The 19,329-nt window shown below is 40.4% G+C and overlaps 3 protein-coding genes across 6 annotated transcripts; all 3 read right to left on the reverse strand.

Annotated features, from left to right (window-relative positions):
- Positions 1–75: 75 nt before the first annotated feature.
- Positions 76–4,450, reverse strand: zgc:101858 (uncharacterized protein LOC449555 homolog). Its single transcript, XM_047341326.1, has 8 exons — positions 4,311–4,450; positions 4,023–4,193; positions 1,978–2,156; positions 923–1,016; positions 752–821; positions 625–661; positions 392–455; positions 76–287 (listed from the first exon to the last, which is right to left on the reverse strand). Exons 1-8 carry the CDS (start codon positions 4,332–4,334, stop codon positions 129–131), a joined length of 798 nt encoding a protein of 265 aa, XP_047197282.1. The 5' UTR covers positions 4,335–4,450; the 3' UTR covers positions 76–128.
- Positions 4,451–4,988: 538 nt separating this feature from the next.
- On the reverse strand, positions 4,989–7,409 carry ppil3 (peptidylprolyl isomerase (cyclophilin)-like 3). Its single transcript, XM_047341360.1, has 6 exons — positions 7,311–7,409; positions 6,997–7,071; positions 6,125–6,218; positions 5,957–6,024; positions 5,743–5,861; positions 4,989–5,535 (listed from the first exon to the last, which is right to left on the reverse strand). Exons 1-6 carry the CDS (start codon positions 7,311–7,313, stop codon positions 5,409–5,411), a joined length of 486 nt encoding a protein of 161 aa, XP_047197316.1. The 5' UTR covers positions 7,314–7,409; the 3' UTR covers positions 4,989–5,408.
- A 1,283-nt stretch (positions 7,410–8,692) lies between these two features.
- lrrc8ab (leucine rich repeat containing 8 VRAC subunit Ab) lies at positions 8,693–19,327 on the reverse strand. Of its 4 annotated transcripts, none has more exons than XM_047341180.1 (5): positions 19,178–19,327; positions 18,471–18,598; positions 17,254–17,275; positions 14,139–16,251; positions 8,693–13,994 (listed from the first exon to the last, which is right to left on the reverse strand). In XM_047341180.1, exons 4-5 carry the CDS (start codon positions 16,242–16,244, stop codon positions 13,719–13,721), a joined length of 2,382 nt encoding a protein of 793 aa, XP_047197136.1. In that variant the 5' UTR covers positions 16,245–16,251; positions 17,254–17,275; positions 18,471–18,598; positions 19,178–19,327; the 3' UTR covers positions 8,693–13,718. The 4 variants fall into 4 exon arrangements, with proteins under 4 accessions (XP_047197136.1, XP_047197138.1, XP_047197137.1 ...); XM_047341182.1 differs by lacking the exon at positions 17,254–17,275 and adding an exon at positions 18,825–18,881 and having other exon boundaries at positions 19,178–19,303; XM_047341181.1 differs by lacking the exon at positions 17,254–17,275 and adding an exon at positions 18,825–18,921 and having other exon boundaries at positions 19,178–19,303.
- Positions 19,328–19,329: the final 2 nt, after the last annotated feature.

Here is a 19,329-nt window from a genome sequence, read left to right on the forward strand (position 1 = left end):
CGGTTTAATTTTAGTGGCAATGCGGCGAATTCTGTCAACCACAGTGTTGTTGGATACAAAGACGCAGAGACTTGAGAGAGTTTGAAAGTATTATATTAGCAGAGCGCTCTGTGTTAAAATGCACAGCCTCATCTCGGGCACATGGCGTGGCGACCGCCGTCCACAGGTAGGTTGACTCCGGTAATGAAGCTGGAAGCGTCGGACGCCAGGAAGGCGATGCTCTGGGCCACTTCCTCCACCTCGCCTGGTCGCCCCAGGGCATGGGTCTGTTTACACTTGGCGAGAAACTGGCGGCGAAAAAAGACATATTTAGTATTTATTATTTTAGGGTTATTTGCTTCTTGACAGAAGAGGAAAAAGAAACAGATCATGTTGCGTCGTGTTGCGTTACCTGAGCGTACTGCTCCTCATTCAGTCCTGCTCTCTTGTGGACATCTGTGATAATCACACCTGGGCTGAGGAGATAAAACCAGAGATATATAATATAACATAACAGAAATGCTCAATTTCAACAGAGAAAACTGATTTTGAAATGTTCCAACAATCTGCATCACAGATAGCATGTGAGCAATGACTGAGAACTAAGGAGGAAGAAAACGCTGATTATGCAAAATGTCCACGTACCACACAGAGTTCACTCGGACTTGCTTTGATGCCAGCTCTGAAATAAAAAGCAGTCCTGTGATTTCCTGTGAACCTTCTTAACATGAACTTTGTACAGTGATGAACACAAAAAGCTCAGGTGGCTCACCAAGTGCTATACAGCGTGTGAACTGGTCGATGGCCGACTTGGACATGCAGTAGGCCAACACACCGGGGAACTGCAGGGAGACAAACACATATCACAGGTCTCAAAGATGCTTGATGATAGATAAATGGGGGGTGATGTTGGAAACCTCTGGTCCAGCTGCTCAACACTCACTGATCTCTGTCCATTGACGCTGGACACATTGACGATGGAGCCTTTGGTCTTAATCAGGTGTGGGACACACAGTTGAGTCAGATGGTAGACAGATCTGAAAAGGAGACAAAGCATAGAGGGGAGGCATATTAAATATCAGTTATTGTCTTCTTGTGACTTTCAAGGAGTTATATCCTAACATCTGTTATAGGACTCACCAGTGTGATAGAACATACTCTATATATAAAGCTGGACAACGCGTCTCTACTTCCTGTCATTGTCCAGATGTGAAGCCAAAGTATCACAGATAAGAACGCTGCCATGTCGCTCTCAACTGTCAATCATAACATTTCATCCTTGTGTTAAATAAGTTATTAGAACCAAACTTACTGAGAAAAATTACATACTTGTCACATCGATTAGTTTGGATTATGTGAATTGGCCAAATGTTCCTGTGTATTTACATGATGTATATATATTTGGGAAAAAAACTTTTATATGGGTAGTAGTAAATTTCATTTATTCTTTTACGTATATTTATGGGCCTTTCGTCTTTATTTCTGATCGAGCCAGAGAAGGACTGAAGTGAGAGAGTCGGGGGATGATGTGAACAGGCTGCTCGAGGCGCATGAGCCCATGTGGAATAAAACCAAACCACGATCACACTTTCAGTCATATACATACTGTGTAGAGGATCCACACTCATGGATCACACGTCATTCACACACTGTCGGAGTGTGAAAACTGCAGCACATAGTAACACTGTATGAATGTGTGTGTGAATGAGGCCTGTGGTGTAAAGTGCTTTAAATGAGGATTAGAGAAATGTGCTAAATAAATGCAATTCAGGTGCAATGACTTTAAAGTTTCTAATAACAAATGCGTCTTCCTGCCTGACAATGAACATCAACTTTTACCTGACTTAATAAACAACAACAAACTGCCAACACTCAAACTTAAAAAAATTATTTCCACAAATCTCTTGTTCAATCTTTGCATTAACAACCCAATTCTAAATGTACTGCTACGTTCACAGGCCTCTGTACTCTCAGGTTGCCAGGTCCCTGAAATCCCACCTGACGTTGATGTTCATGACTCGGTCGTACTGGGCCAGGTCCGACGTCTCGATGCCGCCCATGGCCAGGATACCGGCGCTGTTCACCAGGACGTCCAGGCGGCCGAAGTGAGCGATGGTCTGCTCCACTGTCTTCTTCACCGTCTCCTCGTCCGTCAGGTCTCCGGGAACGAGCAGAGGCTGCACAGCAAAGAGCGGCAAAATCATTCATGAGGTGGTAATTTATTTATTAAATGTATTCATGCAGATACTGAACTAATCACTGTGTGTTTGTATGGGTTTAAATGTAATTGTATGTTTGATAAACTTAATGTACAGAGCACTTTTTGGTTGAAGAGCGTTTTTGGAAGGGACTTAAAAGACAGCGCTGCCTCTGTGAGCCTAACTTCCTCTGGCAGCTCATTCCAGAGCTTCAGGGCCTAAAGCCTCTGTCCCTTTTATGTTTTAGCCTGGACTCTGGAACAGTGAGGAGGCCTCTGCCCGAGGAGCTCAAGCTACACTGAGGTTCATATGGGATCAGAAAGTCTAACATACGCTCAGGAGCCAGAACAGGGAGAGGCCTTGAAGGTAAATCAGTAATATCTCACAAATCAATCCTAAAACAAACAGGGTGACACTGTGACGTGGCTGAAACAAGTGTAATGTGATTGAGACTCTTAGCTCCAGTTAGAAGTCGAGCAGCTGAGTTTTTAACAGTTTATCATTTAAAAACAAGGAATAAAAAACACCTCAGGGAACCAGTGCAATGAGGCTGTGATGTGCTCATACTTTCTGGATCTTGTAAGAACCTTTGCTGGAAGGTTGAAGGAGGAGCAGGAGCCAGCGAACAATAATAATGAGCAACAGCAGCGTAGATATTATCCTCATTCACCATCCAACTTTACATTAGTGCTCATTATTTTGATTTCAGGCGTATCAATTACTTCCGCCAAGGAGGTTGTGTTTTCATATTTTTGTTTGTTAGCAAAGTTCGACAAAAACTACTCAACTGATTTCCATTACATTTTGTGGAGGAATGGACACAAGGGAGACTTTTCACTTTCTTTAACATTTTGGGGCGTTTTTTCAACATTTTGTTGATTTCTCAAGAGAAGAATGTTTGTATCTTGATGAAAAAAGAAAAGAAATCAGACATGTTAAGGGGACAGATATTTATGAGTGTGTGCAATTTGGTGCAGACACAAACTCCATTCAAAAAATGTATTAACTGTAAAAATGTATTTCTTCTGCTGCACCAGGAACTACATTAAACAATCCCTTGACTCAAACTGTGTCAACATGTGGGTTCTCTAGTTAAATATTGGGCCTCGTGCATGAACAGAAGTCAGATTCAACAAAGGCTTCTATATTCAGAGAGTGTGTAAATGAAGTGCGACCATGATGAACATGTGCGTATTTGAGTGAGTGTGCACAAGGATAATAAATTAACATAATTAACAATTATAATATCATCAGAGGCTACACTTCCTGTGCAGAAGTGTTCATCTGAGAAAATGGCATCAAAGTACATTTAAAAATGAATTGGAGTAACAGCAGACTCATTTCAGGTGAGTCCTTCGACTTAAGAAAACTTAAGAAAACTTTCCAACACTTGGAAATTGGTAAAAGCAACAACTTCTTTACATCTCTGCTGCACAACTTCAGAATAAATCTCTGCAGACAGGAGTCTAATAAACAGACTTGGTAATACGGTAAGATAAGAAAATACTGACTTTGTCATAACTTCAGTTACTTGAGTTTAACTCTCATTCAACTTAACTTACGAGTAGATTATGTTGTCAATATCTCCACTAACACATCCCTCTGTACAGTGACAGCTCTGTAGCAGTTCTAGTGACTTAACTTTCATCTCACTGCATTGAATTTATACTGGACTCATTTTGACCTTTTATTATTCTTATGCTCTTGTGTTTGACTGTTTTGTTTGATACTGGAGGACTACATTTCCCTCTGGCTCAATCAATCAAGTGTGTATATAGTCTGCATATGTCTTAAAGTGTGAGTGCATGAGTGTGTGTGTATGTGTGTGTGTATATGTGTGTGTACCTGAGCAGCTCCACAGTCCACACACTGCTGAGCCACCTTCTTCAGGTTCTCCACGTCTCGTCCGTTCAGAGCCAGCGAAGCTCCGAGTTTAGCGAAGAGGAGACTCGTCCCTGCCCCGATCCCCGAGCTGGCCCCGGTCACCAGAGCGACTTTCCCCCTCAGAGAGGAGACCTGACACACACACACACACACACACACACACAGACACACACACACAGCAGCTTAACGAGGAGACATTGGTTTGTACTAATGACTCAACGGCCATTGACCAGGAAACAGTGAACTTACTTTAAAAGCATCGTCTGAGGCCATTTCTCTGAGGACTGTGTCTGTTGTCCTTTATACAAACTGTCTGTGGTGTTGTCTACAGGAACCGGTGAGACATGCTTCGTCCACTGATGATGACGTCACGCGACGAGCCAGGCCCTCCGTCTGTAGTTTATATATATGTAGTCATAGGCTTTAGAACACTACACGTTTATAATCATAATCAATAATAGTGATTATAATAGATTATTTATTATAATCTGAAAAAGACACGTTTACAAACCTCATGGTGAAGAGATAATATTAAACACTGTCTAATGTACAAAGCTCATTAGATAACGTAAATTATATAAATAATACGACATGAATAAAATACTCACAGAAAATTAAAAATGAAACTACCCATTGATCAATAAAATATATTTTTTTAAATTATATGCAAATATAATATTTAACATAATGGAAAAGTGTATTTGTATTTTTACATAAGAAAATGTCTGATAGAGATGAAGGGAGCATATATATTTATATATATATATATATATATAAACAGCTTTATTTGCAAACTGTAACTGGTCCATCGTCAGTCAATGATGTTGCCAGTTGTTTGCACATCTTTTCCACATGTTCACATTTTTGTGAACATCTTGTCTCTTTTGCTAGTAAAAACCACTACTGAATTATGAATTTGACCACAAGTAAACAAATACAAAAGCTTTATTTTGTAAACAAATTTACAATTAAAAGAAACAGCAGTGTCGTATAAAGAAAAAAAAAGTGTTTTATTGTTATGGTGTAAATGTTTGTGAAGACATGGAAATAACCACGTAAAGTATAATTTCCATTAGAAATGCTGAGATACTGAAATCGGTTTAAAGGAAAATAAGCATTTCTTAAAATTTACAACAACAGATTCGGTTAAAACATGTCAAAATCGAACAAAATAAAAAAATGATTACAGCCTCAGTCGTTCACTTATTGATTCAATCTGTCGCATAAACACAAACTATTCAATTTAACTTTGGCCAGGTACCACACACTGTAACACTTTGTTTATTGGAAAATATCTGAGTCCATGACTGTGTTAAAAGCCTGTCGGTGTATTGAAGTCCAGGTGGGTTATCCAGCAAAGGGGTTGGCGTGAATGGTCACATCCTTTATCCGCGTTTCAGTCAGCGGTCGAAACGTCTTTTCGTTGACGGGCAGCTTCTCCAGCTCATCCAGCGTCTCCAGGCCGTCGATGATCCTGCGTGTTGAAGAGAGTGAGAGGTCAGATGATCTTATCTGAACCGAGGTCATGCAAAGATGTAGGGCCTGTGGATTCCCTTCAATTTATGATGCATTATATAAATTAAATTTGATCAATAACTGACAAGATTGATGGATTGCTCTCATTTACATTGCCACCACTAATTTGATGTCACAAAATCCTTAATTTATACAGGTTACATACTTTCCAAAGACTGTGTACTTCATGTCCAGATGTGGTTGTTTGGCGTATGTGAAGAAAAACTGGGATCCATTCGTGTTTGGGCCATTGTTCGCCATTGAGACAACCCCTCTCACATTATGCTGAAATTAGACAAATTTGAAGAACACAAGAGTTACAACATTGAACTCTGACCTCTGAATGAAAATCCAATATTCATAAAAACTAGCCAACTCACTTTTAAGTGCTCACTGTACTCGTCTTCGAATTTGCGACCCCATATACTTGTTCCTCCTTTACCCGTGCCTGCAAAATAGAGTCGGAAGATAGGATAAATACAAATGTCAGTGAGAAACGTGAACGCTGACATTTCAGGTATTGATCAGATACAGGAGCTGTGACGAACCTGTGGGATCTCCAGTCTGAACCATGAAGCCTTTGATATTTCTGTGGAAGACGCAACCACTGTAGAAGCCACCGGCGCACAAAGCAAGGAAGTTCTGTCAAATAAAAAAAGGGACATGCCATGAAATATGATGACTTTATAAAAGGAAAATACAAGAACCTGACTGATGTGGGCTGATGCCTTTATCGGGGAGTAGAACAAAACTCTTATACTGATAAATCTGTCAATAAAAACATTAGATAGATAGATGAATACTTTATTGATCCCCAGGAAAATTTAAAAGAAGAACAAATTTTCCCTGAACCAGATGATGTCTTCATAAACCCGAAATGACACAGAAATGTACCTGTAGGCTAGATATTTTACAGTTTAATCATAAAACTTATAACTAAAAAGATAACATGAGGAAAACCAAATATATTGAACTTGAATTAAAACTAAATTTAAACATAAATACACATATTATTTCTGTATTGTTTATTCTGTAACAGAAACTATTTCATATTGGAAAAAATATAAACACAAATACCAATATGTCTGTGATTTTACTAGCCAGCCAACATGTGTATCAGACTAAAGAAAACACATCAAAATTACTACAATAGATTATTGGGTCTCTGTGCATAATGGTGATGAAGCATATCCTAACACCTCAACCACAGTGTAAAGACAATCACACAGTTTTACATCATTAACTCTTAATATTAAAACTCACAAACAGTCAAATCTCACTAACATCAGTTTTAAATCCTGAAGCACGAGGCCATTTCTAACATGCATGTGAATTCAAACCTGCCTCAGAGTTATTGTAAAGCAGAGGAAGTTAATGTGAAGTGTGAAGATGTCGTTCACACTCAGACAGAGTCACTCACCTCACACGCTCTCGGTGTTCGCTCACAGAACAGCTCGATCTTCACTTCTCCCAAGTCCGTGTGCAGAGTAACAGCCTGAGGAACAGAGGGAAACAATGAGATGCTGGAAGTGATGCTAGCTGTGTAGCCTGTTAGCCTGTTAGCCCATGTAGCACAACTAAGCTAATAACATGTTAAACAAGCGCATTGAGCTAAATGTCTCTCAGCTACATTAACTGCGACAGATTCAAAACACGATTCAATCACTTTCTCAGCTGTTTTGTTGAATTTACACTGAGATAAAATCTGATGGAAATTCCTACAATGAAATTTACCATTTCAAACGCTGCGTCTTCGACCGTGTGTCGGAGAAACGTGTCCGACTACGCGCAGGCACCCGGCGTAGAATGGTTCCGCGTGAATTTACTGTTATTTTAACCCTTTGATACACAAGCTATGTAAACAACTTCTAATGCACAGCATGCGTCAAAAATGACCCGTATTAATATCCAGTGTTATTTAATGCATAAAAGGCTCATTGATGACATGAGTCTTCATTTAGGAGAGCTGGATTCCAAGACTCACCCACAACTCCAGCTTGAACCTGCAGAACAAAGTCTAGGTCCTGCACGTCAATCACTCTATTACGTATATAACAAACAGTAACAAAGAAAACAATTTAATAAGGATTTGTGATGATCAAAAACAAGTTAATTGAGGAATACCTGAAATACTGAATGATGAAATTCATTCACTGCAAAGATATAGAAAATAAAAACTGAGCTGGGTCACTTTTGACCCATGTTGTGTATCAAAGGGTTAAAAAAGGGCAAAACAAAAATGAATTTGATCAATATTATAAAGTGTAGATTATAATATATGATCTATCTACATTTATTTGGAACTGGCAGAACCCCATCATAGTGGTTTGGTGGAGACACGTTTTGTGAGTCACATATTTTATTATAATGTTTTTCTATGAGGTTTACAATTGTCACTAGATAGATAGACAGATAGATAGATAGATAGATAGATAGATAGATAGATAGATTAATAGACAGATACTTTATTGATCCTGATGGAAATTTAGTACACTTTTAGATTGCATCCTTGAGTGCATATAGTTTCACAGTATTGTATTGGACTTTTTACATTATATTACTTATATTAAACTCTTTTTACTGTCTTTTCTTTCAATTTAATTATAGCAGTAAATAAAAACTTCAACTGGACATGCAGTGTATTGTACATAAAGAGTAACTTTATGATGTTGTTAAGACGTGAACACGTACAGCTAAAATAAACGTCTGGGCCCTTAAACCCCCCCAAACCCTTCTCATTCTCTTCAAAGCTTTCTAGATTGGATATTACCAGATTTTCTTTGGGTTCATTTGATTATCATAAACACATATCTGGTATAAAAGTGGATTTGACACATTTAAGGCCAACTTAAAAACCTAGAGTAGAAAAGAGGGATGTAGTGCAAGGCCCTTATCATGTCATAGAAATACAAAAACTTGAACAACAATAACACAACTCTGTGTTTATGACACGTTCATCAAATAGTAAGAGCTACTGCTACCTCTAAGAAACCTCTGAATAAATACTAAAACCATCTCATTAACAAATATCTGATAAGGCATTTGAGGAAATGATAACACAAGAGTGAACTGTCTCTTTCACACCAGAGCAGAAAGCAGAACAGACACAATACAAATGTGGTCAACCAAGTTTTATTTTACTTTACCCCAGGGGATGGTGTACAAGAGGATGAGACACATGTCCGAACAGAAACCCGACTCGTAGTCACACAGGCCAAGACTGTAAATGATTTCCTTTAACAATGAAAACATTTTGGCAAATAATAAGAATCATAATAATAAAATCACTGCACAAAATCATGTATCTACATCACCTATGATTTGAGTGGAGAGGGGGGGATGTTGAAAATGATTTTGTACCCTAAATAATATTTTTTTAAAGGACCAAGATCATGGATAACAAGGGGTTTCTAAGTGCCATCATGTAAACACACTGTACACACACAACGCTCTCATACAACACTTCCATCTGTGCTAATAATCACAATTCAAACAATTCAGACACGACAGCTCAATTAATACTCGGTCATTGATGGAAAACCAAAAAAACCCAACACAGAATCAAGGTTAAACCAAGTGGTTTCTTTAAAAACACAAACACGTTTTTGTTTTAAACCAGCAGTCGATATTAAATACACCAAACTAGAAAATAATGTGTAGAAATGCATATAAAATGTTATCACAACTGTTCAAATAAATAAGAAAAACCCGGTGTAATAAAAAAAAAAAAAAAAAGGCAATCAACTCATAAGAGAAGTGAGTACAGCTGGTTTCCTGAGAAATGTAGTTTCACTATCATAATACTAATAGCTGTCAAAATGAAAAAAAAAAAAAGATAAAGAAAAGTCGGAAAAATACAAAAAGAATATCATCAATGACTATGAGACAAAAATCAATTTACTTAAATCACTTTACTAGTAACCTACACTATTTTTTTACATACTGACCATTTACTTCTCACTACAAGACTTTACATCTGACACTCGTGATGTCAGCTTTAAAGTTGATTGTCTTAATCTGTGGCGTATTGCTGAGGCGTTCTGGGAAAACATTTGAAATGCTCCTGTTCGGGATTTAAAAGGTAAGGAGCCAACTTAACGTGTTTAAGTGTGTAGATCTAAAAAATACTTATTATATTAATCAAATACTTTTTATAATCTCATGGCTGGCAGTCATTCTCTTCAACCTTCCCATCTCAGAAAACATGCACTGTATTCAGTAAGTTGTTTACCAGTGTTTGCATTGACCTAAATGTGACATGTGGCAGAGGTGCTATAGTGCAAAAGCATCCCCCCGGCCCCTCTAATCAACTCCACTTGAAATTCACCATCACCTTGTTAAAATGAGTGCGACAGTATTAAATGTCCATGCACATCAGAGAACTAACATCACTTCTGACGTTTACATAGTTTAAATAAAGGCAATATTGCACAGTAAAGGATAGTTTAACATGTTCGTGAAATACATGCACAATAACCATTCCAATGTTTTTGAGCCCAGTTATTGTATATTGCTAGTTCGGAGTTTTCTTGCAGTTAAGTTTATTAAAACGTAGACTGAAGGTTGTTTTCTTTTTTAATTCTCAGAGTAAACACAGGAGCCCCTGTTGTGTGTTGAACTGTGTCAGAGCTCTGCATTGATCTTGAATTCCACATTTTGAGCATCACGCTGCAAAACGGTGGCAACGAAACACAAGTGAAGTAAAAGTCTGTCGAAGGCAAAAAAAAGTTTGAAACTTCGTCTCTAGAAATGATCACACTTTGAAACCAGAGAAACAAACATGGCGACAATGACACGACCTGACCTGGAGAGTACGGAAGCCCAATAATGATGGGACACAAAAACAAATATATATAAACATGATCATAACATCTTCTACAATTATGAGAAATCAAGTAAAAACTGTGATAGGTTAAGAAAACATTGTGAAGCTTAATTACACGTGTCAGTATAGTTCTTACAGACACACGTGTTTTTCTTATTACACGATCTGTCTCGTGTGCTTTGAGGAGAACACGCAGCACAAGGACGTCTCGTACACCTGCTGATGAAATTTACATCACGTGGATTCTAGCCAGCCCTTACATGCTTGTGATAAGGGAAGTAAAACACTAAATTAAGGTGACAAGTTAGTCTTAACTATCTCTTAAGTTAAAATGATAAGTTATTACTTTGTAAATATGGCTTTAAGAATCATTTTTTCTCTTCTTTTCTAGCATTTTGTCTTTTTTTATTTCCCTGACAGGGATATTGTTGAACTTCCTGAACAGAAATCTTAACTCCACTGCTACGCTATGATCACTGTTCCATATAAGGACATTTATTTTACAGCCCGTGCAAAGCGGTGCCAATCATGACACGTGTCTTAATTGGTTTCAGACCAACGCAGTCTAGTGCCTGTGTTGTTTAAATAGAAAATGCCGACTCCCCGTAGGTAAGTTGGTTTTCAAGTGAAGCATTTTCAGAGGCGATGTTGACGCCTCGCTATCTTAACGTGGTGGAAAGCAGTGAAGTGTTTCACTGTTATTGTTAAAGGAGCATTATCGAAACAGGAAAATTCACCTAAAAACAAGGGTTTTTGTTCCACTGAAATTAATGACAAAAGTGGATTGTGGCTTGTTTATTAATAACTTATATACTTTTTAAAGTCAAATCAAAAGTTTTAAATTGCACTTTAAAATGTCAGAAATGGCCAGAGTATGTTGGAACCTATTGCAATGTTCTTTCTTTCCCATAGAAAATTAGATACAATTATAATTCAACTCACTTAATATTGATTACAATGACGATGGCTTCAAACTCAAGCACAGGTGCTCAATATATTAATGCATTTCAGTGAGATTAAAATGATAATTTCCTTATTAAGATACAAACATGATATTACAATGTTACATGAACATTACATGAACACGAATGGCCAGGTGCTCAGACAACAGATGTGAAGACATGTCATCGACTATCAGTGTACACATGTAGACCAACATATCCAAGACAGCATAGTTATTAAACTAATAAAGGGTTTGTGTATCCGTTAAGCAAAGCTTGTCAGCATTTCCCCAAAATTTGTTCATTTTGTTTTGTGCAACTCATGGCAAACTAACTTTTTTAATGCAGCGTGGCCATGCTCACATTCCCACTCATTAGCATACTGACAGAAGATTCTCCACTAACTAAACTGTGTGCAGGTTAATGTTTTGTAATGCTCCTCATACACAAATGTATTGCTATCAAAACTCAGGCCAGCCTCAGACCACACCTCCTCCTGTGTAGCACACGCACTGTGTCCTCAATGACCCTCGTCTTCCCACCTCGTCCAACAACTCCTCACAGACAAGGAGTTCAGCATCTTTCGCGACAGGGATTTTGTGTCATGCTCTCATTTCAACATTTTTTAAGCAAAACCTTCCCTCTGAAGGAGACTCACTTAAGACCTGAGCTAAAACTTGTTTCAGGTCAGTTCTGGACAACCGACACAGACATAAAATCCATGAAAGAGCCAAACTTCTGATTCTAACTTGACTGTGTAGTATGCTTGTGATTGATACAGGTCATTCCATACAACTATATTAAAATTGTTGTGAATATTACCTTATTTTTTTCCCGATCATAATAAAGAGTTTCAGCGTCTTGCCTTAAACAATTTCATATTCTTACTTATGCATGCTACAGTACAGTTAGGAGTGTAACAAAGATCAAAAACACTGGAGCACGTGATTGGAGGGAGACGTCTCAGAGATCACTTTGCTACCTCCTGATTTCACTGGACAAATTATTTCAGTAGTGTGATCAATCTTGATCAAGAACCTAATGCTTTGGGTAAATAAACACTGGAAACTAGGGTTGGGCGATGTTAACTTAATTGGCAAATGACGATGTATGCTGTGAAACATCGCAATGGACGATGCCCAAAGGGGAGCTATTGTGAAAGGGGTTCGTAACGATATAACGATTAGGAGGCTATTTGTTTAAGACGGGAATAGCAGAGAACGTCAGAATTCACTCTCTTCCTTCTGTAGGTTTGTACTGGCTGTAGATGCTCGGCTGTGCCACGGTTCTGCTGCGTGTCGCGGCTGTTTACACTGGCAGCGTGTCTGCTGCGGTTCTGCAGCAGAGCTGCTGGTTTAACTACTGTATTTCCTTGAATAAAAGTTGGATTGTGTACTCAACTAAATGCCAGGACACTATGGCATCAAGCCCTGTGTCTTCTGGTTCATCAACAGTCAAAGCCTTGTTAAAACAAATGAATGGATTGAGTCAACAGACACGCTGGAGTGCTTTTATTTTTAAAACGGGTACAAGATGTGTTGCAAACATTTAGGTTTGTGACACATTCAACAGATAATTGTGGTGATTGCCTAAAACTGTGGTGAAAGATAATTTTTACTTTCTATTTTGCTATGACCCGCGTGTGGTAAGCAGAAGATCGGCGAGTCCTCTCATCTCTAGATGAGCAGCACAGCTTCAGTGTGGCCGCTCCTATCTGTCAGCATGTGTGCCAAAATGAAACGCAAGTTGTTCCAGTCATTAAGGCCCGGGCGTCAGGCGATACTCCTTAAAGTAGCCTAGCCTACATATTCATCAGTTCTACGGCTCAAGTGTATCTCTGGCAAATTTCTAGGTTATAGTCGACTCTGAAATTGTAGTATAGTAAACACTATAGTAGAGAATCTGTGCATGGCAGTCTGCAACCGTCTGTCAGAGTCGAGCGGGGGAGGGGCCCACCGCCATCGTCCATCAGCCCAACCCTATTGGAAACTTTTTATTATTTCCATTTTCTGTTGACCCACATTTTGAAGTATTCAAACTTCTTCACCACAATTGAGAAGGATAAAATAATCACAACGGCACCTGCTACATTATTGCTGAAAAGCATAATTCTGAGGAGTTGAGTGTGAGGGAAGAGAAAGAATCTACTGGACAGTACGGAACTAAGAGAACAACCAGAAGCTACCACACTTAGTATTTTGGTTTTGCCAAACTGGCACTGGTTCTCGATCACCCAACCTCACGGGCAGTACACTGCGGCAGGTTTACCGCCGCCTTTAGCAAGCCCTCTGGGACAGCATGTCCTCCAGTATTCCTCCAGTGTCGGGGCCCAGTCGGCGGGTATCCGATTTCACTAACAGTGACACTGTGACCTGTTTAAGCTTGTTCTTTGTCGACTTTCCACAACTGTTCCTTAACCTCCGTGGGAAGCGTGTTGAAGAGGTCCTCCTCCACCACAAGTCCGGTTCTCTTCAGCTGTCGGCACTCGCCCAGCTCCACGGGCAGACATTCCAGACGGTTTCCTCTCAGTTCCAGCTGGGTCAAACCAGTCAGCTCTCCGAACCGCGATGGCAGAGAGTGCAGACAATTGCTCCCCAAATTCAGAGTGCGAAGCTTCTTGCACTGGAACAACTCATTTGGTAGACTCTCAATCTTTATTCCGAGGAAGGGAGGATGATGTGAAGGGAAAGAAAAGGAAAGACATTGTAATTTGTTACTTTGCAGACATAACAAAGGATAAAATCAATCAACATTAAGCTTAAAATGGTTATAAAACAGTGATATTTAAATGCTCACCCTGTTGGCTGTCACTGCCAGGTACTGGAGATTCTGCAGGGTTCCAATGTCTGAAGGGATGTAGGTCAGGTTGTTATGGCTCAGGTCCAAGAAGCGCAGCTTGCGGCAATAAAACAACTGGCTGGGAATCTTCTCAATCTTGTTCCTGTTCAGGTACAGCTTCTCCAGGTGTGTCAGGGTGCCAATCTGAATGGGAATGTAGGCAATCTGGTTGTACCAGAGCTTAAGGCAGACGAGCCGATGGAGGTGCTGGAAGCTGATGATCTCCTCAATGGTCTTCAGATTGTTGTCCTTCAGGTCGATCTCCTGCAAGTTGTGCAAGCTGAAGATTGAGTGCGGTATGCGTTCGAGATCACAGCGAATGAGCTCCAGTTCTGTCAGGTTCACCATCTTCTTCAGGCTGTTGAGCACCATCAGCTTGGTGCCTTCGTTGTTGATGGAAAGCTTCTGGAGGTGCATGCCCACGTCAGTCACCACCTGAGGTAGCTTGGTGAGATTGCTCTTCAGACGCAGAACTTTGAGCCTCTTGAGCTCCCGAAGCCCGTCAATGACAATGTAACGGTTGTTTTCCGCACTGAGATTCCCGGTCAGATGGAGCTCACTCAGATTCTTTAAACTGTAGATCCATAAGGGAATCTCCTTGATGTCAGTGAACTTGATGTGCAGGGACTTCAAGTTCTCGCGCAAAAAAGCCAACGCTGGAGCTTCGATTTTTGCTGGTGTGTGATAAAGCCACATTTCCCGCAGGTTGATCAGCTGGGCGATGATCGGGGGGATGGTGACATCTGGGATAAGCTCCAGTTTAAGGACCTCCAGCTCCATCAGGTCAAACACAGTGTCTGGGATGCCGCTTAGCATGAAAAGGTGCAACTCCAACTTCTCCTGAGAGTTCTTAGTTATCCTCTGCCTGAGCTTGTCCAATGTCCACTCATTGTTAAGGTTCAGCTGCCTCAGCTTGTTTTCGCTCACTTCCGAGAGGAACACGGCAAAGCGTTTAGAGTACAGAGGGTCGTACTGATCGATCATGTGCAACATGAATGCAAAGTCATTCTTCACATCGGGTATGTCACTGTAGCTGCTCTCTTCCCGTATTGACTCAAAGGAGTATTTCTTTAGAGAGCGCCGGAGCATCCAGCAAAGTGTGTACATGCAGATCAAGCCATACACCACCACTAAGCTAATGTAAAAACAGGCTAAGATTTTAAAAAGTGTGGCCAACGGATGAGCACAGCGGTACACGCTGTAACCCGTCAGACTCTCGATATTTACTGAACAGTCAACGCTGAATTTAATATCGTGCACATAATACCCTGTGTAACAGATGATCAATATGAACTTGATGACTTTGATGATAGTCTGACGGATGTACAGCCTGTACACAATGTCCCCCTCTTCAACGTGTATACGGAACTTTTTCACTTTTTCAAAAAGGGCTTTTGCTTGTTCGCCCTCTTTTTTCTCCAGAACCCCCGTCTCCGTCCGATCTACAATGCCCTGCTCAAAGCGCGTCTTTGTCCTTTGGAGCATAGGGACACTTGCTTCAACATCCTCACTGATTACCGACTCCTTGTGGTCCATTGAGCCGTTCATCTTCATCGGTTTTGGGTCACTCTCTTCGACCACCGTCTCTGACAGTGCCCTAGTTGTCCATGGGGAGTCAAAGCATTTCAGCAAGATGGACACAAAGTGCTCTAGTTTGGAACTAGTCCGTGGAAACTTAAACCAAAAGTTGCTGCATGCTAGGAAAATAAGGGTGTGGAGTAATACTAGGTAGGGAAAATACTTGGCAAACCAGTGCAATCTGTTCTCGTAGCACACAGCGTCCACATAGTTGTACTGGTGGCGGTCCAGATCGTACTGGATCCCTTTGGGCTCGAGGAACGGTGCGGTGGAGTAATTGAAGTTCTTCTTGCAGGTCTCATTGACCACCCATTTGCAGGGCAGGCAGATCATCTTGTCCTGGGTGACCTGCAATGTCCCTCCAAACACGGAAATCATGAGCATAACAATGGAGATATAGTCGGTGAACACGTCCCACCATGGTTTCAGGATGCGGTACGCTGGCTGAGTGTCCACAAAGTACCGCAGCTCAGTGATGGGGATCATGGTTTATCTGTGTGGGGAGAAAAAGAGATATAATAGAAATAAGAGAGGAGTGGTGTACTGTACAGTGTTGTCCAATGTTGACAAAAATCTCCATTCCACCAATGCCTTAACCACAACACCAAGCTGACGAATCAATATTACAACACCAACTAACAAGGTCATACATCAGAGCATTCCAATTTGAAGGGTGCTTTGGAGTAATGAAAAAGAGATTCCCAATTGTTGTGACAAAGATTTGCCCGAGTGACTTCACTGGGGTGGGCTACTGCGTTATTGATTTAGCCATTGTTTAACACACACAATTAATCTGCCTTCAAAAGGGGGGCGTCAAACTAGACAAGGCATTTTAAATGTGGCCAAATGGCACACCGGACATCAATAAAATATAAAGTCGATTTTTCTGCATTTCAATTTAAACCCGACAAGATTTCGGTTAGGAGTTAATGGGTAATCCATATGAAGAAATATAAATAAATCATATACAGCCACCTGTTTAATATGTGTATGAAGGCTGTCAACATAAATAACAGAGCAAATAAACAGAACAGTCATGTTCGATTGGTTTAATCATAAAAAAACCTATACGTCTGATTTTCAATAAGAGGGCACCATAATTACTAGGGACATATAAATTCCAATTTTCCTGTTCTGATTCCAATTGTGATACATATGACTATTGAACTTAATGCTACAAATTGTATAGTTAATTTTAGTACATAAATATGTATCATTATAATATTAATACATTGAAAAAATTACATATTTGGATAAAGATACAGATACCTAAATCTGTCATACGTATGTGAACACCGTAAGATACAAACTCAAAGATTTTTCCCGACTGTTTACACAGTAGGGGAATTAAGAACTGGCTCTTGTTGATTGTCGGTTTCAAATCATCACACAGATCTACGAGCTTATTAATTCCTTCCATTGTTGCTGGTATGCCTTTCTTACAGCTTTGCATGCAAAACAATAATGTAAATGTTCTATGCTGCTGGAAACTTACAACAAGAAGAAATCATGGCGATCTGAGGGGAAGAAACAGTCCAGAGAGATAGCTTCATTTCACAAAGAAGAGACACAGTGCTACTCGTCTGAAATGTTAACCAAGTGAGGAAACAACAGGTATATGCTGGAATATATCTAACACTATGCATAAGTGCCACCGCTTGCAAACGGAGGAGCATGATCATCACTGAGGGTAAACATCCTATGTGAAGTAACATTAATGACAGGCAGGCAGATCTATTCTTTGACTAATAAAACCTAAATGAAACTGAATGTTGCAGTAATATTCTCTCAGAGATTAAATAGTTGCACTGACACTGAAAAACTTTGCAGGGTCGTATAGCATGTACAGGAGAAACTCTTGTGTATCCATGCAACCTCAAATATAAACCGTGTACTCAGGTAGCAAGACTTGAGTTATTACTCCAACCTGTTGTTAGGAAGATATAGCAAATTAAAAAAGCATGCATGAACAACATATGTTTGTCCAAGGATAGATAGAAAATTATCTTTAAGCCACTGGAAAACTGGTTTTACTTACAAATCCACACTGTAAAACGCAATAACTCCATATACCTAACGAGTCAAAGAAAGATCCACAACTACTCCCCGGCTGCTGCTGTGCAGTAGAGCCAGATAAACCCCTCCAAATCAACCTCTAGCCTCGCGAGTGTGACACACCCAGCATGTTAAGCTTTGAGAAGTCACTCTTCCACAGATGATGTTCCGTTTTGGCTGGTTTAACCCAAACAACACGACCGCCAGAGGAGCCACCTTGCTCCCCTGCTCTCTATTCTTAGCCATTTCCGTTAATAATACCCAGAGTATTGTCTGTGGGGGCCTTGAGAAGCACCTCCCTCGACCTTCAGGAGGAGATCCTGTTTACCTTATGGAAGCTGCTGTCTCCAACCACTGTCTCTCTGGAATACTCTGCCGTCACCTTTTGAACCCTCACAGACGCCCGCCCTCCCCTCATAACACACACACACACACACACACACAGTATCAGGAGATGGCCTTCGTCACGGCTTGTACTTTCTTAGGAAACGGTAAAAGCTGTAAGTGTAGACGCCTGGTCTGATCCCGGGCCAAATAAGCAGATATAAACTGGCTCAAGTTCAAAGAAGCTCTTGCAGTGATTCCAGTGAAGTGGCCCCTGGATCGGGAGGATGATGAAGCACCAGCAAACAACGACAACTAGGAGAATCTGCTCACCAGTATGGAAGATGTTATCTGTGCTCCGGTCCCTGATGGTGTCTCTGGTGGACCAGCCACTCTCTGTGTATCCAAAGCTCTTCGTTAAACATCGCCACGCTCATCGCCATGAGGTTTTAATAGAAGATCTGGGAAATAAAACAAAACCATGGAGAAATCAAAAATGTGGCCAAAGCATAAATAGGAGTGGGACATATTGGACAGAAGAGAAAATCATCTGCGTGTGTGTGTGTTTGTTATGTTTTCTTTACTCGACAATATTGCTGTAAACAATGTGTGTGTTTGTACATCATAATAAAGCACAGATACACATGTGTTGTTAAACATTCACATTAATAACAAACTAATAATTACCCATCAGCCACCGCTTGTAGCCCGAGCATGAGATGTCTTTGTCAAGTAGCTTGCCAGCTAGCATTTAAAACGAAAGTTACAAGTTGGGTGTTTTTTCCTGTTTACCATTAAAACGACATGACGCCACAGCTTGAATTAAATAACAGTTTCAGAACAAACCACAAACAATAACATTCATTGTTGTTAAAGCACGTTAGCGAGCTAAGCTAGGCTGCCGCTAGCTAGCAAGCTAACCTAGCTTACATGCTAACCACCCGGGCTCTTTCTGTCATGGCGAAGTTTGCGTCTCTGTTTAAATGGCGGCGGCGAGTTGCTAACACACTAATAAAACCCCAGCGGGGTGTTGAACTCACAAGGTTTGCGGGGCTGCGACCAAAATCCAACGCAACTCTTAACACCGGTGGTTTCTGAGACGTAGTGTTTGCTGATGCTAGCGGCTCGGCTAGCTAGCTGTAAACGTGTGTTACTTACACCGCCCGGCCGAGGGGAGGCAGCAGGGTGGTGG

The sequence above is a fragment of the Hippoglossus stenolepis genome, chromosome 9 (genome assembly GCF_022539355.2).
Source record: "Hippoglossus stenolepis isolate QCI-W04-F060 chromosome 9, HSTE1.2, whole genome shotgun sequence".
Taxonomy (NCBI): domain Eukaryota; kingdom Metazoa; phylum Chordata; class Actinopteri; order Pleuronectiformes; family Pleuronectidae; genus Hippoglossus; species Hippoglossus stenolepis.

Coding starts and splice junctions, on each gene's coding strand:
- ppil3 (XM_047341360.1), bottom strand. Junction 6,025..6,124: donor TCAGACTGGAGATCCCACAG/GTTCGTCACAGC, acceptor TCTATTTTGCAG/GCACGGGTAAAGGAGGAACA. Junction 5,536..5,742: donor AAGTACACAGTCTTTGGAAA/GTATGTAACCTG, acceptor TTCAACACGCAG/GATCATCGACGGCCTGGAGA.
- zgc:101858 (XM_047341326.1), bottom strand. CDS start 4,334: ATGGCCTCAGACGATGCTTTTAAA. Junction 1,017..1,977: donor GTCATGAACATCAACGTCAG/GTGGGATTTCAG, acceptor TCTCCTTTTCAG/ATCTGTCTACCATCTGACTC. Junction 662..751: donor CACACGCTGTATAGCACTTG/GTGAGCCACCTG, acceptor TTTTTATTTCAG/AGCTGGCATCAAAGCAAGTC.
- lrrc8ab (XM_047341179.1), bottom strand. CDS start 16,244: ATGATCCCCATCACTGAGCTGCGGTACTTTGTGGACACTCAGCCAGCG. Junction 13,995..14,138: donor TGGCAGTGACAGCCAACAGG/GTGAGCATTTAA, acceptor CTCGGAATAAAG/ATTGAGAGTCTACCAAATGA.